Here is a 20,790-nt window from a genome sequence, read left to right as displayed (position 1 = left end):
ACTGAATAGTTCTTGTGACTTATTACAAGCTTACCCTGGGGGAAGCACTCATGTGCAAATGCAGAGGGTAAGACACTGCTGCTAAATGGTAGGGTCCAGCACATGTCTGTTGGGAGGTGAGGTTGACCAAAGGCCCTTCTAGAACAGTTTAATGAGATTTAATGAGTTTAATGAGTTTCCTCTGTTGACAGATCTGTTTGCATTTGATGGTTTCATTTTTCTCTGACTGGTCAGAAGGTTTTAATCACATTGTCTCCACAGGTCCCAGCCAAGACAGATTGTGTGATGTGTTATGGTCCCGTGGTTCCAGATGGCTACGGAGTCTGTTACAACCCTATGGAGGAACACATCAACTTTGCAGTTTCAGCCTTCAATAGCTGTGCTGACACAAACGCAGCCCGCATGGCACATTATCTCGAGAAGGCACTGCTAGACATGAGGATCTTGCTCCAGGCTGCTCCCAAATCCAAACTGTAAAAGGGAAACCCTCCCGTTTAAATGGGCTATCCCTGATGCACTGAAGCTCCCAGTTCCTCAGAAAACGATCCAGAGAACAGCTTGCCCTAGAACCTAAGAAGATACCGACCACATGTTTTCAGCAAGTTGTTACAGAACAGTCACTGCAGACACCAGACTCTGTAGTGAGAGGAAACACTGTCTCAAACCAAAGCAGAACTGACAGGGCCTCTCTCATCAATGCAAAGTGCACCTTCCTGTCCTCAAAGAGCACTCAAATATGGTTTTTATGAAAATTACTGTAAGGGAATACGGAAAGCACAGTCCTTACCAGTATTTAAATCCATTTGTTGAGGAAGGTAGTTCCTGTCCAGGAAAAGCAGGGAATGTTTATTATATGATAGAACTACTGTAAGACCGAGTCTTTTTCTTGGTTTTGTTTTCTGAAGAGCATCTTCCAGTCTTGACTGAAGATTTTTCTACTGCTCCAGCAAAACTTCATCATTCAACTTCAGCAAGGGGAGAAGGAAGTTACACCAGAGCAGATCCAGTCTCATTAGAGTACACTGCACTACTGATCCTGGGCACTCCAGCCAGTACAGGCTTTACAGGAATGTTCCCTTCCCCTGCTTCGGGACTCTGGGATCTCCCTCCTCTTACACTGACCTTCTTAACAACAGAGCACGACTCGATACAAGCTAAGGTGATTTTTACTGTTTCAGGTTATTTTTGTTGTTGTTCTTGTTCTGGGGCTTTTTGTTAAGCTTCCTGCCATGGTTCTACCATTGATCTTCCAGCTCAGCCTAAAGCTTTTTCCCCATAAAGCTTCTACAGAACTCTCCTCATGTAAGTTTTGCCAGCTTTGGCTTTATGTACCTTCACATCTGCACAGATGAGAAGGGATTTCCTATGCATTTAGCAGGACACTTGCTCCACTGTACCTTTCTTTGGAGCTGAGGAAAAGAAAAAGATGCTGACTGTTTACTAACAAGCCACATGCCTGATGTCCTTCAGGATACACACATTAACCCAAAGCGGTTTTACACCTTGCTTTCAGAAACAGCCTTTTTGTGCACAATGTTATGCCTGAGCTGTGGATAAATAAGGATGTTTCTGATCAGGAACTCCAGAACGTGCTTCCACTCTTGGCCCACAGAGTTGAAATCTGTCAAAGGCCAAAGGAAAAACAACTGCAGAAACCCTTCTTTCACATCACTCTGCTGTAACAAGGCAGAAAATCTTGAAAAATGGGAAGAAAGCAGGGTGCACGTCAACCCTGTAGGTTTTTTTCTGCACTGTGGCAGCCACTAACAGTAACAGGACAGCACCTTTTCTGCCACTCTGGGGAGTTATTTCTTACTGAAATATTACTCCAATTTGTGCCAGCTTTATTCTGTGAGAGAATGATCTCATATGATATTGTTTTTATGTTGACAAACTTGAGACAGTAAAAGTATATATAAACATTAACATACAATGGTAGCACAGGAACTACTTCCAACCAATGTGTCAGAACCCAAGCTCCTGACTATACTTTTATTTAGTAAAACCTTATGGCAATGAAGAATTCTAATGCTATTTCTGGAGTAGGAGTTCTGTATTTAAATTGCACAACCTTCAAATGTGTCTGCTGGGACGTCACCACGAACAAGAAGCATTAGGAGTGTGATGGCCTGTTCTGTTAACAGGGAAATAACTGCAAGGGACATGATCAAAGTGCCTTGATGAACATATACGAAGAAATTTGCACTAAAACTTCTTGAAGTAAAAGAAGAAAAAATAATTCTAAATTGCTTCTCAAAAGATACAAGCCAATGCTTCGGTATTTTTTTCCTGAGAGGATGTTATTTCAAGGCTTCTATCTTATACCTAATAACAAACCTTAAAAGAGGAAAATTTAACTGAAACTCACCTGCACAGCCAGTGATTGTATTGAACTTGATTGAACTGCCACTTTCACATCATCTACATGGATTTAGTTGATCTTTTGAAGAATCCTGAATGGAGTGAGACAGCCTAAAAACACGAATAGGAGCACTACAGACCTGCAAGCAGAAACCCCTGCTCTGGTGACTCCTCTGTATCAATTAGACTGAAAACTGCAAGAGGATACTCAGTATTATCAAACTAAGTGATTGTGTAAATACTGCAGACAAGAACAAACCTTACTGGAATAACATCTGGATTTATGGAGCCTTTTACATGGAAAAAAAATATTCCTTTTGCCAAAGTAATCCTCCCCCCATATTGAATCAGCCTCTGTTGCCAGGGGATGAATTATTTTTCCGTGTCTGCAATGCCTTCAAGCACAAGTAGTGCCACTGAAGAATTTGAGACTGGCCCTTTTCCACTTCTGTCTCAAAGGGGAAGGCTCTCAAAGCAAAGTGCCTATTAAAGACTAAGCATAAGCATGTACTGCTGAAGATGTACCTCAGAAGATGGGATTGATCTGTTCTGGATCTATATCTGGATATGCCACTAGCTTCAGCAGAGTTCAGCTGCAGGGAGCAGACTGCAAGAGATACAAGATTAATAAACCACCTAATGCATCCTTACTGATACACAGAGCTGAAATTCAGATGAATGAGGCTGAATTTTAAAGTGCTTGAAAGGACACTAAAATCATTACATGTTTTTTCCTTTAAAAAGTTTTTTCTTATGATACAAGTTCTAAAATGTGATGTCCTTCTGGTTCATATCTTATAGAATTTTTGGGTATTGTCTTACTGAATACTGTTCTCCCTGTTTCTGATTGTTTTATCAAGAGATGTCCATTGTCTTAAAGGCACATTAAGTAGAAGAAACTAAAGCTCCAGGTAAATGACAGATTTGGAACAAATGATTTCAGAAATTCATAGACTGAAAATATTCAGATAACTCTTGGGGTATGAGTGCAATTTTTGACACAGCCTGGTAGTGTTGCATGTTTTCCTGGTTAGCTCTGTTAAGTACTGTTGGGATCCGTGTCATGTAAAGTTTGGAAACGTTCGTTGAATAAACTGGGACACAATAAACAGATAAATGCTACAAAAAGGCTTAAATCTCCTTAAACACTGCAGAAGTTATATAACTACCTTTAATGGGACAATGTTTATGGGGATAGCAAGAACAGTGAACCACAGCATTCTGTCACCTTCCTTTTATTGTCATATCTCCATCCAGCCCCCTTGGGTACAGGGGAGGAAGACAAAGCATCTGCTTGCAAAGCCACATATTCCAAAGAAAATATTCAGTTTCAGAAAACTAGCGGCAGGAGACTTCATACAAGTGTAGGATAATAAGGCAGAGCTCAAATCTTTTCCCTGCACAGCACCATTTAGTTAAGAAAATCCATGGAATCACTAAGGAATTTCTACTGTATATCAAGTATTGCAAAGATTTCTGAAAAGGTACAGCAAAAGTAGGCAGAAGATGCAGATTACAAACAACTCACAGAGAACAGAGGAGAGTTTATTACAGTGTCTTACAAGAGCTCTTCTTCCTCTCCCTCACTCCTAAGAATTACTGTAGGAAGCTTGGGTTTGAAGGCAACATGAAGTGGAACAGCTTTTTACACTGCACTGCTCTCCATGAGGAGATGAACCCTCTTCCCTATGCTCAATAGATGTTTCCATATTCATTTTTTCCAGCAGTCTGTTGTAACAGCCCGAGACGCTGGGGAAGTGCTAAGCCACTCCTGAAACAATCACACTCCTTCAGCCCCCTTGGGGAAGAGTGGTGTGATCTCTGTTCTGGCTTTGTAAGTTCACTTACAAGAGATATAAAGAGAAAATGAATGGTTTTGCAAGACATAAGTACCAGTTTTCAAACTGAAACATATGGTACCACCATGTCACGGGACCTAGCTGATGTCCTGTCTCATCCCAACAGAGTTGCTCTAAGGCAGATCAAATGTCCTTGTGAAAGCTCCAAGATGCCTCTTTATTATAATGCACCTTCAAAGCAGATCCAGTGCTTGGGTCCTTCAGATGTTACAGGATTGCTTATGTTATGCAAGTACTAAACAGTTCTTAAAAATGTTTATATATACTTGCTGTACCAACTGAAAACAGTAAATTTACTACCCATAGCTATTTAAACACAGAAATTTAAACGCGCCTTCATTCCTGATCTCCTGGATCAGGATCACTTTCTACAGTTAACACTCTGGGTGTCCAACAGCAGCTCCCACTCCACACAAACACACAAACTCCTATAGCAACAGGCACAGATGAAAACTTAAAAAAAAAATAACCAGGATGAACAGAAAAAAAAATCTTCAAGCAGCTTTATAATGCAGGAGTCTGATTAAAGTGGAGATAGTAAAACAGGCAGCAAGACTGAGATGTGACAGTCATTTTACCTCTGCTCATGACTGCATCGAAGGCACACCGATGACCTTTGAGCCAGTTCAGAAGCTGTCCTTTATCTGTGAAAGTTCAAGTCAATTGTGCTTTGAATAAATACTTCTCTGTAGTTACACTTGAACTGCTGCATTATATACTAGAAATACAGAAAGTGTCCATGCACAGCCCTGAAGCACTTTGAGTGTAGCCCTTGCCAGGTCAGCTCACGGGTCACAGAGGTCATAGGCATCACCAGCACACAGAGATGGCAGGCACACTCCCACAGAGACACAGCATCCAGAGCGCCACTGGCCACACGCAGAGCCACAATGGAAGAAGGATGGAAAGCAAAACTTGCTTGTAGGAGTTCAGCTTTCAAGGTTACAGCTGCAGAACCCCCACCAAGCTACTGTGATAACTGGCAGGAGCCTCTGCTAGGACAAGTTCTCTTGGAGTTCATGGGTGGAGTCTAACAGGACTCTTCGAGGAATAATTCAGAGAGCAGCTGAGCTAGTTATTAGTCATTTGCCTTGTTGTTCATTTGTGGTTGTCACTTGCTTTGTTGTTCGTTTGTGGTTGTCGCTGTGGTCATTCTTAAAAATCCCTCCCTTAAGCTTTAACAGGAAAAAAAGTGAAATCCAGTGCTTAAGACAGAGACCAGCAACTGAATTTTGTAAGGCTTTGGGCTGACTCTGACTGGAGCACAGCACTGCTTATAACCAACAGGCTTCCCAGTGCCCTCGGCACACTGAATACAACAAAAGCTGTACAGATCACAGCAACCCTGAGATAATAAAAGTATAAAGGAAGAAATGGAATAAATGTGAGATATGTATGATAATCTTGCCATCTAGAAGAGATTCTGAAAGGACACTCTTGCTAATTACACAACAGGAGCAGCAGTGGAAAAAAAAATAAGAGTCAGTATATTTGTGGTTTTCCTTTGTTTTACACACACACTCCCCTTAACTGGTATCTGTGCAGGCTTCCCTGCAGAACTGTCACTAGTGTTAAAAATCAGATGTTTATAATCTGTCTTTCTGTCTGTACAAAGTACAGTTGGAATTGATTCTGATCTCCCAAACTGACTGCAGAAAGGAAAGTCTTCCTCTCCCTTCTGTCACCCCTCCTAGATCCCCTCCCTCCTAAGAAGCATGTAAGAATTAAAAGCCCTAATTAAACATGACCAACTTGAGATTAGTTTTGTCATCTTCTTCCAAAAAAGAAAAACCCGAACAATAAAAAAAAAGAAAAAAATAAAAACACACAATCAACGCCTCACCCACCCCATAAACAATAGTTCCATTTAAAAAAATAAATAAATAGTGTGTATATTTCATGCTGAAAAAAAAAGTCACAGAAAAGATCCGTTTTTGGTTTTCCCTCCCCCGAACACGACACCAGGCATTTTCTCCCCCCTCCCCTGACGTAGACACGATGGTACATCCAACCATGTGCATCTGTGTTCAAAACGAGTTTCCACTCCTGCACGGTCCCACATGCATCAGGGAGCAATCCAGCTTAGCTGCTAAAGCAGAGCAAAGGCTTTCAGGTTTTGGGTGTGGTCCCTGCCTGTTCCTTTGGTCCGTCTGGTAAAAGGCTCCTTGCTGCTCCCAGGTCTCTGCTCTTGTCTGTCTCCGTTAAACGCGTCCTGGTCCCCCGCTCCCGTCACTGCAGCTTCGTACCCAGCTTGCGCTGTCTGTTCCTGCAGGGCAACACCACACGGGTGACACAGGGACAACCCCATCCCAGGGGTGACACCCCAAAACAGATACACACAGGAGGATTAAAGTACGCCTCTGCTTAGCTCCACACAAAACCAAAGTGCCCTGCCATACCCGCCAGGCAGATCAGCCCTTCCCACTCTCCACACTCCCAGAACATCCACCCCCTCTTCAGTGTATACAAGCTCACACGTGGATGCAAGATTATAAACAAATTCTTGCAAAAATCATGAGCCAGGGAGCTGAAATGCCGCTGAAATCAAATTAAATTCTTGAATCACACCCTCTCCAGAGTCACCTTTCAGATGCAGTCGTGAACCCACAACTTGGTATTTCTTTACTTTGAGCCAAAAATTATCAGCTACAGATCAGAAAATTAATTAATAACTGCATCTGGAAGGTCAGGGCAGCAACAGCTCCTCCACTCCCAACACTTACCTTGCTTCTGCTCTCGTGACTGTGTATTCAAACCACAGGATGTTAGGAATGAGGCTGGTATCTCGGATTAAAAAGAACTCTGAAATTGGCCTGAAAAGGGACAATGTGGTAGAAAGGGGGAATAATTAGACTTTCTCCACTAAAATTTTGATTTTTAAAAAAAGCACAAAACCTGCTCTAGTTAGCAGTATTATTCTATCACTTCAGGCTGTGAAAAGGATTCTTTGTTACATTAAATCAAAACCTTTTTTTTCTTTCCTTATACAGTATTTCCAGACTATATTACATGTAAATAGCTCTGCAATTTGACTAGGTCATTAGACATTCATTAGGAAAGGTCTGCTGTTCATCTTGCAGAGCTCCTCCAGCACTCTGCCACACCTCAGCTTTAGTGGGGCTTTACAAAATGTAGCAATTGATTGAATTCCCTCTTCCCCATCCTTATCAAGGACACATGATCCTTTGTATATATGCATGCACAAAAAAGATGGAGGAACAAAGTAGGTTACACAACAGCCGCTATGCAAAACTGGGACAGAGCCCAGGAATTCTCATTTCTAACATCCGTAACAAACCTCCACAGAATAAAGAGACTCACCACGCAGCTATCCTCGGGAAGAGGGGAGTTAGGATCTCCTGTGTGAAGGCAAACCAGGCTATGGCCATGATGCTTCCTGCCACACCTCCATATAGGACTTGGCTCCAGGTGTGGTAAAGCAAATAAACCCTGCAGTGAAGACAAGAGTCACCAGACAGGCTTGAAAACCAAAGGAGCCAAGACTCAGGAGCTAAGGTGCCACTGGACCCACAGGTGTGGGTGCAAGTTACCCTCCAGATGTTAATAGTGGGTCTTTTTTCAGTAAAAAGCTGGCAAAAATAGTGGGGGAAAAAACCTGGGGAAAAATCTTCCCTGCTACACCAGTTTCAGCTTGGAGCACTTCTAGTTGGAGCTTAACTCAATAACCCTCCACGTTCTTCTTCATCCATCTTTGGATCAGCTGAAGAACTAATACTGTTAGCTCCCAAAAGGGCCTTTTCCAAAGGCAGTAACAGGACATGGCCCCTCCAGGCCACCAAAGCTGGGGCTTAAAGGCTTTTAAGAACATGGACAGCATTTTTTTTTTTGTGATTTTGCTGCTCTCCAATGTGACAGGCACAGAGGCTGCATGACCAATGTGCTCACTGTGACTGCAGCCACTCAGAGCTGCACTGTTGGCCTGTTATATGTGTGCACAAGCTGCACTTGAAAATCTTTTCACCCACATATTATGATCATCTTATCTGACCTGTTGTCTAACATAGGCCACTTGATTTCCTCTAATTTAGTTTTAATTAGACCATATACCTCTGACAAATCTGTCCTGCCAGGATTTTAGAATAACTAGGAGTAAGTAATCAGCTGTAGTGTACAGTCAACTGTGCCAACAGGTAATTACTTTCCTGTGGAAAATGTGACCCTATTTCTAGCTTGAATTTGTCTGCTTTTCCAATCACTGGAGCTCACTTTACATTTCATCTACTAAAGAAAAAACAAAATCACGATCACAGTTCCATTTTCTTTATCCATCTTAATACAGCTAAATCTTGCAAGCCAACAGCTAGAAATGTTTTGATTAACTCATGCTCGAGCAAAACAGTGGGATTGATCAGCTGTAGCAATCCACATGCTGCAGATGTCCAAGGCATGGGGCAATGCTCCCACACTTGGTGCTGGAAAGGGCAAGGCAGCAAGGCTGGATGGAGCATAGCTGCAGCCCATGGGGAACTGGCACAAGCTCAGCTCATCTGGGGTTTGTAAATGCTTCTGTGAAGCACCATACACACGGCACCTTTGTTTATTGGGTCTCATGGCAACACTTCTATAAAGCTCTGACTTGTAGGGCACAGTGGAGAATCAGGTGGGAAAGGCAGGATCAGGAATGCCAGGGCTGCTGGCTGGGAAAGGCCTCGGGGCTGTGTGAGAGCAGAAGACAAACAGTTGCTCCATACCTACTATATGAGACTAGCAAAGCCACTGTGACGAGGCAGATGGACAGCACGTGTCGCCATAGCAAATCCAGAAACCTCGCGTTGTTTGTTTGGTGCATTCTGAAAGAGATGGAAAACCATTAGCACAGGGCAGAGCTGAGCGCTCCTGACATCCCTCCCTCTGAAACCCTAGGAAAGCTTCACTCCACTGGGGTCTTGGGCAGCTCAAGCTCATCCCAGCAGCAATCTGTCCCACTGGCAGCAGTTAAAGAGTAGCCAGGAAGCCACACGTGGTTCTTCTCCAGCTGAGAACAGGGATTGCTGTGATGGAAGGCAGGATGCTCACACTGATGTGAGTTTATGCAACAGGGAGCCAAGACAGAGCCCCTCCATCATCCACAGAGCCAACAGAAACTGGGAGTTTTGTCTTCCTCCACACACAGAGCCACAGATAGAGCCATGCCCCAGCAAGAATTTTGTTAAAGCACAGGTAAACCCAGTACTTGGAAAGGGAAGTCAACTAAAAAGCATGCAAGTGGACAGCTAGTATTATCCAAAAGATTGATGGTAACCCCACTGAAACTGAGACAAAATGAGAAAGCAGCTCTTCATTTCTCCTCCCTGTCCCCCACCTCTTCCCTCACTGTGGGGCACCATCAAAGCTTAGAAAAAGAAAATTGGGAAAATTGGGAGACCTTTACCCTGACAGGTAAAAGGAAGCCCACTCACATCCTCCAGTTTTCAGCCATGGTAACTCCAGCCCTACATTCAGATGGAGACAGACATGCTCCAATCCCATGCAAGCCACAATAAATTGTGCAGGACCTCAGATTTAATTCCATTATCCCACTGAAGTGGCACCCAACAAGGGAGCCACCCATTTCAGGTGTTTCAACATATTAACAGCTAAAACCTGACCTGGAATTTTTACCTTAAATAAAGGAACAGAAAGGAATAGACAGAGAAAAACCACATGAACTGGGAGTGGCTGGACGGCATCCCATATTTTGTGGTCACTGCTGAATGGGCTTCTGGGAAGAGAAGAAAAAAATAGGATGGTCAAGGTATGGTCAGCAGCTGGAACACTCCAGATATGACGCCAGACCACGCTGCTGGAGCATGCACCAGGTCCACAGGACATGTCCCTGCTCGGGTTTCTCTGTCAGCCTTTTTACACTCAAACATGAGGCAAAGGGGGAAAAACCCTCTACGCCCCCCAGTCAGCATTCCACCCAAAACTCCCCTGACACCACCACACTCATGGCCCACACCCTACCTTCACACGGCCGAGGCTCCCGGATTACATTTTTTATTAACCAGTTCACTCCCTCGTTGAACACCAGCCCTCCCAAGAAAGAGATCTGTGAAGGCAAGACAGCTGTGTCATCCCCTCTAAGGGATCCTTCTACTTACCAAGCTCTGTCTGGTGACAAAACCCCCAAACATTATGTTTCTAATTTTCTTTTTTGGCTACTAGAGTTAAAACCAATGGTTTCCAAATTCTATACCTGAGGAGGAAAAGCATTTATTTTCAGCTCACTTTCTATTTGGCAACACATTGTGTACACGCAGATTTTCAGCAGCTGATACACAGAAAGACAAAAATGACACAGCAGGGCACTTCTGCCAGCACCTTGCACCAGCAAGTGCAGAAAGTGACCTTTTTAATAGGGCAGGTTTTTGGAAACTGGCTTTTCCTCATGACCAACAGGGGGAGTGCAGACACTGTTATTTGGGTAAATAGTTTAAAACAAAGGTGACTTTTTAGGCTTTCTGGCTTTTCCCTCTATGAATACTTTCATCTTGAAGCTGCTGTCTTCAGTCTAAGATGAATTCACATTCTGAGCTAAGCCAGACCTGGTAGCATTTATTTTTACACTTCAACTTCACAGTTCATACACCTCCCCTAAATTAGTCCTGCTGCTATGATCAAATTCCCAGCTGGTGATGACACTCTGCCTCCTTAGCACTCATTCCCATTCCACATGATGAAGCAATTTTTCACTCCACATCCTGAGCCACAGATCAGGCTGCTGCAAGTCAGCCCGTGTCTCTCTCCAGCCCAGTGGTGACTCCCCACACGAAGAACTGAGAATCAACCTCAACACTTGTCTCATTACCAACACCAAACAAATCCCTGTGTTGAGAATCCCATAAATCTGTGCAATAGTTACTCTGCTTTCTTCTCTCTTTTGGGCCAACACAAAACCTTTGAGTTGCCAAAAGTGAACAGCTGCCTTCCCTAGTTAAAAGTCCCATTCCCAGGTCCCTTTGGCCAATGGTTCCCATGACACCGTGGCCCTACATTCAAAATGTGCTGTCAAAACCCTTTCAGTGGCCCCTGTTTTATCTGCTTACTGAGGACAAATGTTACAAGAGGTTTATACAGCCTAGAGGGAGTTTATCCATGACACTGATTCCCAACTACCTGGAGGAGCAAATAGAAAGCATCGTAAGAATTTGGATTGAAACAAGTCTCTTCTGAACCTGGTATTCAACTTATATTTGAAATGCAGCCATTAAAGACAGATCCACTCCCTTGGAAAGCTTTAGGTTTTATTTTTATCCCCTTTTCTGCCTCAGTAGTTCAAAGAAAGTGCATCCCCCTGAGTTACACACACCATTTCCTTCACATGCTGCCCAGTGCTATGATCCTACTGGATCTTGGGAGTGTTCCCACTCTGCAACAGCATTCTGTACTCCCTCAGACATTTCCCTCGATGGTTCTGGACAGATAATGTCCAAAACACACCAGAGGAACAGAGAACTCAGAAAAGGCTGAGAAGCCTTTGAACCTGGTACGGGTGCTAAGTGTCTCCTGCTGTTTCCTGACAGGAAGGTGGCTTTCCTCAGCTTGCTCCTTATAGAGAGAAAAAGAAGTGTGAATACAGGAGCCCCAGGTGACAAAGGAAAAGACTTTTGTCATAAGGAGAGGGAGGGAAGGGAGAGAAGGACTCACCGTGTGAAGCTCTCTCTTGAATATGATGAGTGTTACAAAACCAACAATTATGAATATTGGACCAAGACTCAAATAAGCTAAAAGCTGGCCAGAAAAATCACCTGGGGAAACAAACAAGAGAAACAAATCAGTGTGAACTTCACAGGTACTTGCCTGCCACCACAACATGAGTCAGTGAGAGCCCTGCATCACAGGGCAGAGGGGCAACCTCAGCAGTGCAGCAAGTCCCTGTGTTCCAGAATGACAGAGGAGCTGAGGCAGGGACACAGCACTGCTTCCATGCAGGTTCAAAATCAGGGATGAAAGGAGCCTGGAATCATTCAGCAGAGATTACTGCCACCCAGTTTACAACAATAACCATGGGTGTGGGCCTAGAGCCACTTTAATCCAACATGAGCACAGGCTGCTGCAAAAGGCAGCATCTTTCCCTTCCCCTCATTCCTATTTCTTCTCTGTGGCAGCAAACAGTCCCCAAACAAATCCTTTCCCACTCCCTCACTAAAATGGGTTAGTTTTCAGCTGGATCAGCTTCCTAATCTGTCTCACCATGTGTCTGCACGAACACTAGCATTAGCAAAATGGGAAGGAAATAAATAGCTAAACATAGCAGGAGATGTCAGGGAAATAAAGGAGACTGCCTTTTTCACCAGTAGCCCACTTGTACCACACAGAAGGAGATGTGGGCCTCCAACCCAAATAATTAACCGTCTAGTTAACCCCCAGAGAGCATCAGGGAGCAGCAATGGGACCTCACAGAGGCCATAAGGTCCCTCAAAACCTTTATTCTGAACTACAGCAGACACAGAAGTGGGCAGCAACAGTAAGGAGCAGCTGTGCATTTTGATCCAAGTTTCTCTCGCCTCTCTCCCCCAAAACGGGATGCACACAGAAGTATTTGGAGAAAAGATGTCAGCACAAATTCCAAGGAAACAAAAAATTATCAGATCAATTTTGCTCCACGATCAGCAACTCATAAACGAGTGAGAACTGTCTGCCAGAGAATCTTTAAACACAGAAGTCACCACAAACTCACTGTTATGAACCCAGAGGGCAATAGAAGAGATGGGTACTTTGTGTATTGGTTCTCACAGACCAGATCCTCTCCAGCCCATCACCAAACACAAAAGGATCAGCCCCCACATAAATTTGTCCTTCCCTCCTCTCAAAAGGAAACAGAAACCTCTGCCAGGCTGAGCACTGGACTCATTCCTTGATCAATTCCACTGAAAGACACTGAGTCTCTCCAGCCCACACACCCACATTTCAAAGCAGCACTTGGCAAAAAGGACTTTAACCCCAGCCTCTGAGTGCTGGAACTGATAATAAAGGAAGTTATTGCCCCTTTACAGCAAAGTTCACACTGCTGATGTTATTGCCACATAGTTGTGGTTACATCAGGTATAGTGCATGGAAGCCTCTAGAATTCCAAACTCTGGGTTAAATTTGGGAACCAGCAGCAAGGATTATTAGCAGGGGTTAGGTGAAAGGAGGAAGATTTGGAGGACAAGTACACTGAGTTTCCAATGAAGTGAGGCTCTACTTTAGTTTTAACCCAAAAAGCATTAGAAGACGCTGAATTTGAAACTTTTCTTGCTCCATATGGCAGGTTTGCCTTGCATCAGGTGCTTTCTAAATGCTCCCAAAGCAATGGATTATGGTAACACAAAGGGGATGTAAGTGACAGCACCAGTTACCTGGCAATAGAGAATCGAGCCCTTTATGGTTTTATATAAATCACAAACTCTCAACAAAATGAGCTCTGTTATCAATGATGAGGGAATTCATGAGAGAAGCCACCTTGTCAAGAGACAAACACCCTGAAAGCCTTAGGAATACTTTCCTAAAGTCTCAATTCCAGCATTACCAATTAAAGAGAGCTCATCATCAAGAGATCACCACATTTCAGATCATTCACTCTGGTAATCCACAGTACGTAAAGGCTTAGCACTTCCACACTCAAAGCAATAATTTTGTCAAGTAGAAACCAAACCAGATTATTTATCTTTGCAGAGGGTTCTATTTCTTGTGCAGATGGTGGAAAGGTACTTAAGTAAGCAGTCTTTTAATTTAAATAGGATCAGCAGTAGCAAACTCAAAATCCTCTCTTATGTTACATGATAACATCCCAATAAATCAAATCACCCAGATTTGACAGGCACAAAAACCACACCCGAGAGGGGAACCATCACTCCCAGATGCACCTACAGGCACCAATCTAAACACAAAAGCTCCTCAAATATTTCAGCAGTCCATTTAAAACAGAGCAGATATCACTAATAATACTTCATGTTCCCGTGGCTAATGGCAATTAAACACAGCCACATTCCAGAACCACTTTTTCTATGGAGGAGGCAAATAAACAGCTGGGCACTAAAGGCATCTCTGGAGCTACCCCAAGAACACACTAATGCCCTCACAAACGGCCCCGCTGGATCAGCAGCTCAAGGCAGAGCCTCAGTGACCAAAGTAGCTCTGAAAGGACTGGAAATCCCCAGCGGAGGAGGCAAAGTGAGCTCTGAGAGAAAGGGCAGCGCTGCTCAGCGCGCAGTGCTCCAGGGGCCTTGGAGCGTGATTACTTCTGTCACTCCTGTCTCCTCTCACGCTCCAGCGCGCTCCGAGACTTATTCCCAGGGAAAGGAGACGTGCAGGAGAGCCACAGTTTAAAGTCCAGTCAGATCTAGCAAGCAGCACCCCTGCCTTTTTAAAATAAAAATTAATTTTCCTTTAATTTACTAAACTTGGGGATTTAAAAGCAGTTCCTCTAACTGGCAGGAACAGAGACAAAATCTCTGCAAAAACACAAAAGGAGAATCTACTTTATATATATCTTGGGTTTCATTTAGTTTTAAATTTTGCTTTTTTAAAGTCTAGCTTTCCCTGGACATTATTTGGAGCCCAAAAAGCAAAAATAAAGGATGCAACAACCTCATTTTTGGGCAGCAAAGAGATAAGTACGTGCAGCACTATACATAGCTCAGACACACGCTATTTTTTTCAGCCTTCATTCAGCATCTACTTCTGCTCCAATTCAACATTTTTCCCAGCATCCTATCGGTGGAAATAGCTGAGCTTCACCACATCTACTTAACCTGTATAGGATGTAAAAATGTGAATCAACAGCCCTCAACCACATCCTACCACAAGACTGAGCTTTGCCACCACCACTTCCTATTGAAGGATCTATTTGTGGCACTGCCACTGCTTGTGTGCTCTTGGCTAAGTGCACATGTGCAAGTTGCACAGACAACATGCAGTGTGCGTGTGTCATGGGCATTTACATCACTAAATATTCGGGATATAAAAGAGTCATTTCCTCTGCTTGTGTACATCCCCATAACACGAGCTGTGGGACAGCAAAAATATCTGCAGGAGGCTTTAAATTCTGGCATAAAGGCAGGAATCAGACATAACTTGTGCAGGGAGATTAAACACAAACCCTGCATTAAAGCAGCCGAACAAGAGTGGGATCTGCTTCTTCCAAGAGATACTGCTTAGCTATGGAATGAGCCCTGACTTGTGAGCTCCCAGCCTGCAGAACCACAGGAGGGTTATCAGAACAAACATTCCTATAGGAGCTGCCTGTGCTGACACTGAACAGCAACAAGAAGTGCTGAGCCAAAGCACAGACACAGCACCAGCACCTTTGAACCTCTTCACCCACTGACTGATTCTGCACACCCCTCCAACTCTGCCTGACTGCAGGAAACATCCTGGAGAAAGGGGGAAAATGGGAATATTCCGTCATTCTGCAGAGAAAAGTTTTCCTCTCCTTAAAGAATTTATCCAGTGTGAGGAGGTCCAGAAAGTCCCACAGCTCTAAGAATCCCAGCTGCACTGAAGAGAGGAAGTTTTCTTTCTTTTCTCCAAATAATAATAAAAAAACCCAAACAAACCAGGAACTCAATGTTTCTCCAGTAAAACTCACCCTACAGGCAGGAAGTCCCTGAAGATGAGTTTTAAGTCTGCAGCACAAAGTCACCCCATGCAAAGCAATGCATACGGGAAAAAACAACCCTAATTATACCCATGACATGACAGGATTTAGTTCAGTTGTTGTCAAACAAAAACCCTCAGACTCAATGTGTGCCAATACCTTCAGAGTAGCATCCAGTGCTCTGCAGCAGTCAAAAAGGCAAGAAGAACATTTTTAAGAGCACAACAGAAGTTACTGTTACAGAACTACAAAAATTTATTATGCAATTCTGGTGTCACCAGCTAAAAAGGGAGAGTACACACAGAAAAGGCAAATAGAATGGGGACAAAGATAAGTATGCGACAGCAGCCATTCAGAAAACATCAAATAAATCAGATTTTCAGCTGGCAAAGGAAAACAGATGATACAACAGTTCTATAAAGTCGTGAATTATATGGAGAAACTGACAGCAAACAATTGCTGCCTCTCACTGCACATGAGAGAGTGTTTGATGAAATTACTGAGCAGTGGACTTCGAAAAGAAACAACAACCACATTAAGCTACAAAGCTCAGTGCCAAAGATACCGTGAGATCCAAAGCGGAAATGGATTCAAAGAACAATTAGAGATACAGCTTTTATACATCCATCAAAGGACTTAACAGTCCTGATGCAATCACCAGCTCATTACTGGAAGGACATAGGGAAGGAGGATTATTCCTGCCTACCTGCCAGCAACCTGACACTATACCAGATCATTCCTTGGTCTCACCAAAGCAGGACTGGTAATATGAAATGCTCCAGGATCCAAAAATTCTGGAAGCAGCATCAGGATGATATTTTTACAGGCTGTGCTCTGCAGCAGTGTGCTTTGGCATGCCCATGGCAGCACTGCCATGGCTGATTTTTTTCGCCCTATGTTTAATCCTAACATTCCCTATGGGTAGTATTTCAGTCAGGTCTCCAACATTCCATTCCTCAGACCAGTCTGCAGTTGATTACCACAGCATTCATCTGCTGTTTCTCATTTGTTCTGCTCAAAGTGGACATCACAGAAAGCCCTGGAGAGCTGTGCAGCCACACAAGCAACTAAGGCTGGATTTGATGTATCACTATGGACAAGGAAACATTAGATCAGAACACGGAGCACCTTTCTGGAGACACCTCTCCCCTTAACAATTAGAAATAGAAGCCCAAATCCAGGCTTTGTCTGCCAGGCAGAAATCAGCAGTGACAGCTTTTTACCCAGTCCCAGGGAGCGGGACCATCACCCATGGCAGATGAAAGCCGAGGTTCTGCTCTGGAAATCTTTAAAGATGTGAGATTTTCAGAGGCAGGTGCCACAGAGGCTCAGCAGCCTCTGGGATCAGCTAAGAGCCGAAGCTGTTTGCCACAGAGCAGTGCATGACATGCCAAGACAGCTTAATAATTGATGTTGGTAAAAGCAGGATCTATTTCTCATTCCAACCCCTCTCAGCAGCACAAGGCTACATTAACTCCACTGTGCTGAGCATGCTGCCAACATCAGTCCTTTATAAATATACATTATCTAGATGCTTTATGGACCTGGACTTTAGATGTGCCCAGGGTGAATGCAAAAAGCTTTCTAAATAAAGTTAAGAGCACTTTCCCCAAATCCAGGTAAAAGCATCAGACCTACCACTTACTGCAGGTCATTATTTTAGACCAAAATGTTGTCTATCTTGACTTAATAAAGCCTGTGACACTGCTTTCTACAGCATTCTCCTGGAGAACACAGGGGATGTGGGCTCTGTTTTCCAGGTAAAAAACTTGTCCAGGCCCAGACTGATGGGGAATGGAGCTAAATCCAGCTGGATTAGCTCATTTCTGAGGCAGGTTCTGTTTCATATCTTTATTAATGATCTGGACGAGGAGATCGAGTGCACTCTCAGACAGTTCACCAGTGACACCAAGTCCCCCTGTGCTGGACACTGCTAAGGCCCCACCTCAAATCCTGGGGTCAGTTTTATGCCCCTCAAAACAACAGAGGCATCGAGGGGCTGAAGCATGTCCAGAGAAGGGAACAGAGCTGGGGAAGGGTCTAGAGAGGCTGAGGGAGATGCAGGGGGGGGTCAGCCTGAAGAAAAAAGGAGGCTCGGGGTGACCTTCTGGCTGTGCACCACTCCCTGACAGAAGGAGGCAGGCAGGGTGGGTGTCAGGCTCTGCACCCAGGGAAAAGGGACAGGAGAAGAATAAACAGACACAAGTTGCACCAGGGGAGGTCTGACTTGGATATTAGGAAAAGCTTCTTCACAGAAAGTGCTGTCCAGCCCTGGCACAGCTGCCCAGGGCAGTGGTGGACTCCCCACGCCTGGAGGGATTTAAGAACTGTTTAAATGTGGCACTTGAGGATGTGGTTTAGTGGTGGCCTTGGCAGTCCTGGGGGAACAGCTGGACTCAGTGATCTCAGGGGCTTCTCCAACTTAAATGATTCTATGAAAGTAAATTAACAAACTTTTATACCTCCAGCTGTTTTATTGTTTTAGTTCTTTGTCTCCACTTTATAGGCTTTCAAAAATACATGTTTTATCCAAGATAAACACAGTACCCATCCCCCATACCCAACCCTAAGCTGGGTGGTGAGGTTTACCTGGGAGGTTTACCCTTCCACACAATCATCTCTTCCCTTTGCCTGTGTAAGAGCTCTCAATGCAGAGAGAAAATAATCAGGTTATGTCACATTGTTCAAGATCTGACAGATAACCCTTGTGCAGAGATTTCCACCACCTTCATTTCCCAAACCAATCCAACAAATGGAGCAGAGGACGCTCTGTGTATTCTGTCAGGTTCAGATAAGGAGATAAGATACAAAGATGAATATATCAATACTACTGGCAAGCTTATTTCCCATCTTTCCCAAACAGACACAATATATTTGAGAAGGGGGATGGCAGAAGAGCTTACAGTGTGGAAGAAAATGCAAGACAGAAAAGAAAATGCCAATATTTCACATAAAGCATCACAGAAAACCATGAAACAGCCATAAGGAGGAGGGCCAAGAAATAATGTATCTCCAGTGCCAGGTATTTTTTCAGTGTTGTCACATTTCAAGTCTCCAGGCTAAATGGGCACTTTCAACCCAGAAGATCCCTAAGCACTTTAAAAGCTTTAGGAATTGCACTACTGAGAGGAGCTTTCATCGGGAACTAAAATCCAGCTATTGAAACAGGACATACAGCAACATTTCATGGCAAGTTGGGGGCTCAATAAAACTGGAAATACTGAGAATAGTGTTTAGACAAGATGTTGATTTTGAGTAAATGGTTAATACTATCACTCTGACACTTCACTTTTCTACTATCTCTGATTATAACAAGCACCCAGACCCAGCACAACACAAAGCAGCCACAGGAGCTCCAGAGGACCACAGGTACTGATGTGACACAGTTTAGACAAACGCCAGTTGAACACAGACCCGTCTGCTCTTGCACATCAGGAATTCACTCCACTGGGTCGGGCTGCTGGTGTGCAGGACCTTTGTGGATCACACCTGTCCCAGCTGGAACAGCCCATCCTGCACTCAGGCACCTATTGCTTCTCAGTGCTGCCAGGACCCAACAAGAGCTGAGCCACAAAACATCCTGTGCCTGAAGTCCTCGGGGCATTTCCCTGAGCGCTGACTGACCAAAGTATTCCCAGGAAAACCACCTGGGACAGGGACACCCTGCCACTCCTACTCCCAGCACAGCCACCGAACTCCCCTGGCAACCGAGCCCACCCCGGGGACAAGGACACCCTGCCACATCCCCACTCCCCGGGGTGTCACGAGGGTCCCCAGGACCGCTGGCACGGTGACACCCCGAGCCAGACCCCCAGCACACGGAGCAGCGAGGTGACACCGACACCAGCACGCTGCTGGGGCGGCAGCGGGCAGCTGCACACCGTGGGTGGGACCCTCGCCTCGAAGCCGGGGGCAGCACACATGGCCAGAGGGCTGCAGAGGCAGCGAGGCGGCGGTGTGGAGCGGGCAGGGCGGCAGCGGAGGGCCGGGCGGCTCCGGGATCCCCGGGACGGAGCCGCCGCCCCAAGCCCATGCCCGGTCCCCTTCCCTGTGCCCCCCCCGCAGACCCCCAGCCCGGAGCCCCCACCGCGCATGCGCACCGCCGCTCCCGCCGTGGCTCTCAATCTGGCAGGGCGCCTCGCCGCCCCCAACGCGCACGCGCGCCCTGCCGCCTCAGCGCTGATGCTCAATGGCTCACTATTTGGCAGCCGCCAGCGCGGCCCTCGGCGGAGCCGCGGGGCGGCGGGAAAGGGCCCGCCGCGCCCGGAGGCGCGGTGGGAAGGCACGGCGGCGGCGAAACGGAGCGTTACCTGCGGGATACTCGACGTGAGTGAGGGAGACCGGCCGCCACGGCGCGGGAAGCGAGCACTCCCCGACTGCGGCCATCTTACCCGGATACCGGGCCGGGCCGCTACGGCCAATGGGGACGCTCTTGAGGGGCGGGGCGGCCAATGGGCGGGGACGCGGGGAGCGACGGACCAATGGCGGCGCGCGGCAGGTGAGGCGCCGGGCCGCCCAGCACCGCCCAATTAAACATCCAGCCCGGGGAGCGCCTCAGCCAATCGGCTGCCGGCACCGCAGCCCGGCAGTGGGCGGGCGCAGGGAGCGGCACAGCCAGTCAGAGGAAAGGCGGGCGGCAAGGCGTTTCGTCATTGGGCAGAGCTGCCGTGCGGATGGGCCAATCAGCACCTCGCCGTGGCGCCAGTTCTCAGCCAATCAGCGGTGGCGGTGGCGCGGCGGGCGCGGGTCGCTGAGGCGGGGGCTCGGCGGGAAAATGGCCGGGCTGGGCTCCCCTCAGACCCTGCCGAGAACGGCCCGAGCTCCCCTCGCATCCCTGCACCCCGGCGCGACCCGCTCCAGGCTCCCCTCACACCGCAGCGGGAACAGCCCGGGCTTCCCTCGCATCCCTCACACCCCACTGGGGACAGCCCGAGGATTCCACTCTGGTGCAGCCTGGTCTGCCTTCACACCCCGCTGCAGCCGCCC

The 20,790-nt window shown here is 45.9% G+C and overlaps 2 protein-coding genes across 4 annotated transcripts in view; one reads left to right on the top strand and one right to left on the bottom strand.

Annotated features, from left to right (window-relative positions):
- Nucleotides 1-6,104, top strand: part of CRAT (carnitine O-acetyltransferase) — an 18,771-nt gene extending 12,667 nt beyond the window's left edge. For all 3 annotated transcript variants that reach the window (XM_063409987.1, XM_063409988.1, XM_063409989.1), the window contains one exon: nucleotides 262-6,104. In XM_063409987.1, the coding sequence (XP_063266057.1) occupies nucleotides 262-477 (216 nt within the window). In that variant the 3' untranslated portion in view covers nucleotides 478-6,104. The remainder of the gene's footprint in view (nucleotides 1-261) is intronic.
- On the bottom strand, nucleotides 3,753-20,790 carry DOLPP1 (dolichyldiphosphatase 1). Its single transcript, XM_063409996.1, has 8 exons — nucleotides 20,115-20,790; nucleotides 11,871-11,971; nucleotides 10,188-10,272; nucleotides 9,843-9,942; nucleotides 8,933-9,031; nucleotides 7,542-7,670; nucleotides 6,944-7,033; nucleotides 3,753-6,486 (listed from the first exon to the last, which is right to left on the bottom strand). The coding sequence occupies exons 1-8, from the start codon at nucleotides 20,188-20,190 to the stop codon at nucleotides 6,450-6,452; spliced, it is 717 nt and encodes a 238-aa protein (XP_063266066.1). The 5' UTR covers nucleotides 20,191-20,790; the 3' UTR covers nucleotides 3,753-6,449.

Source organism: Prinia subflava, chromosome 12 (genome assembly GCF_021018805.1).
Source record: "Prinia subflava isolate CZ2003 ecotype Zambia chromosome 12, Cam_Psub_1.2, whole genome shotgun sequence".
NCBI classification, from domain to species: Eukaryota; Metazoa; Chordata; class Aves; order Passeriformes; family Cisticolidae; genus Prinia; species Prinia subflava.
This window is presented reverse-complemented; position numbering and strand designations above follow the sequence as displayed.

What these genes read in the sequence shown, in the direction of transcription:
- DOLPP1 (XM_063409996.1), bottom strand. Translation starts at nt 20,190, where the DNA reads ATGGCCGCAGTCGGGGAGTGCTCGCTTCCCGCGCCGTGGCGGCCGGTC. An exon ending in TTGCTAGTCTCATATAGTAG is followed by an intron (nt 7,671 to 8,932) that starts GTATGGAGCAAC and finishes TCTTCACTGCAG; the next exon opens with GGTTTATTTGCTTTACCACA. An exon ending in TTCCCGAGGATAGCTGCGTG is followed by an intron (nt 7,034 to 7,541) that starts GTGAGTCTCTTT and finishes GTCCCTTTTCAG; the next exon opens with GCCAATTTCAGAGTTCTTTT.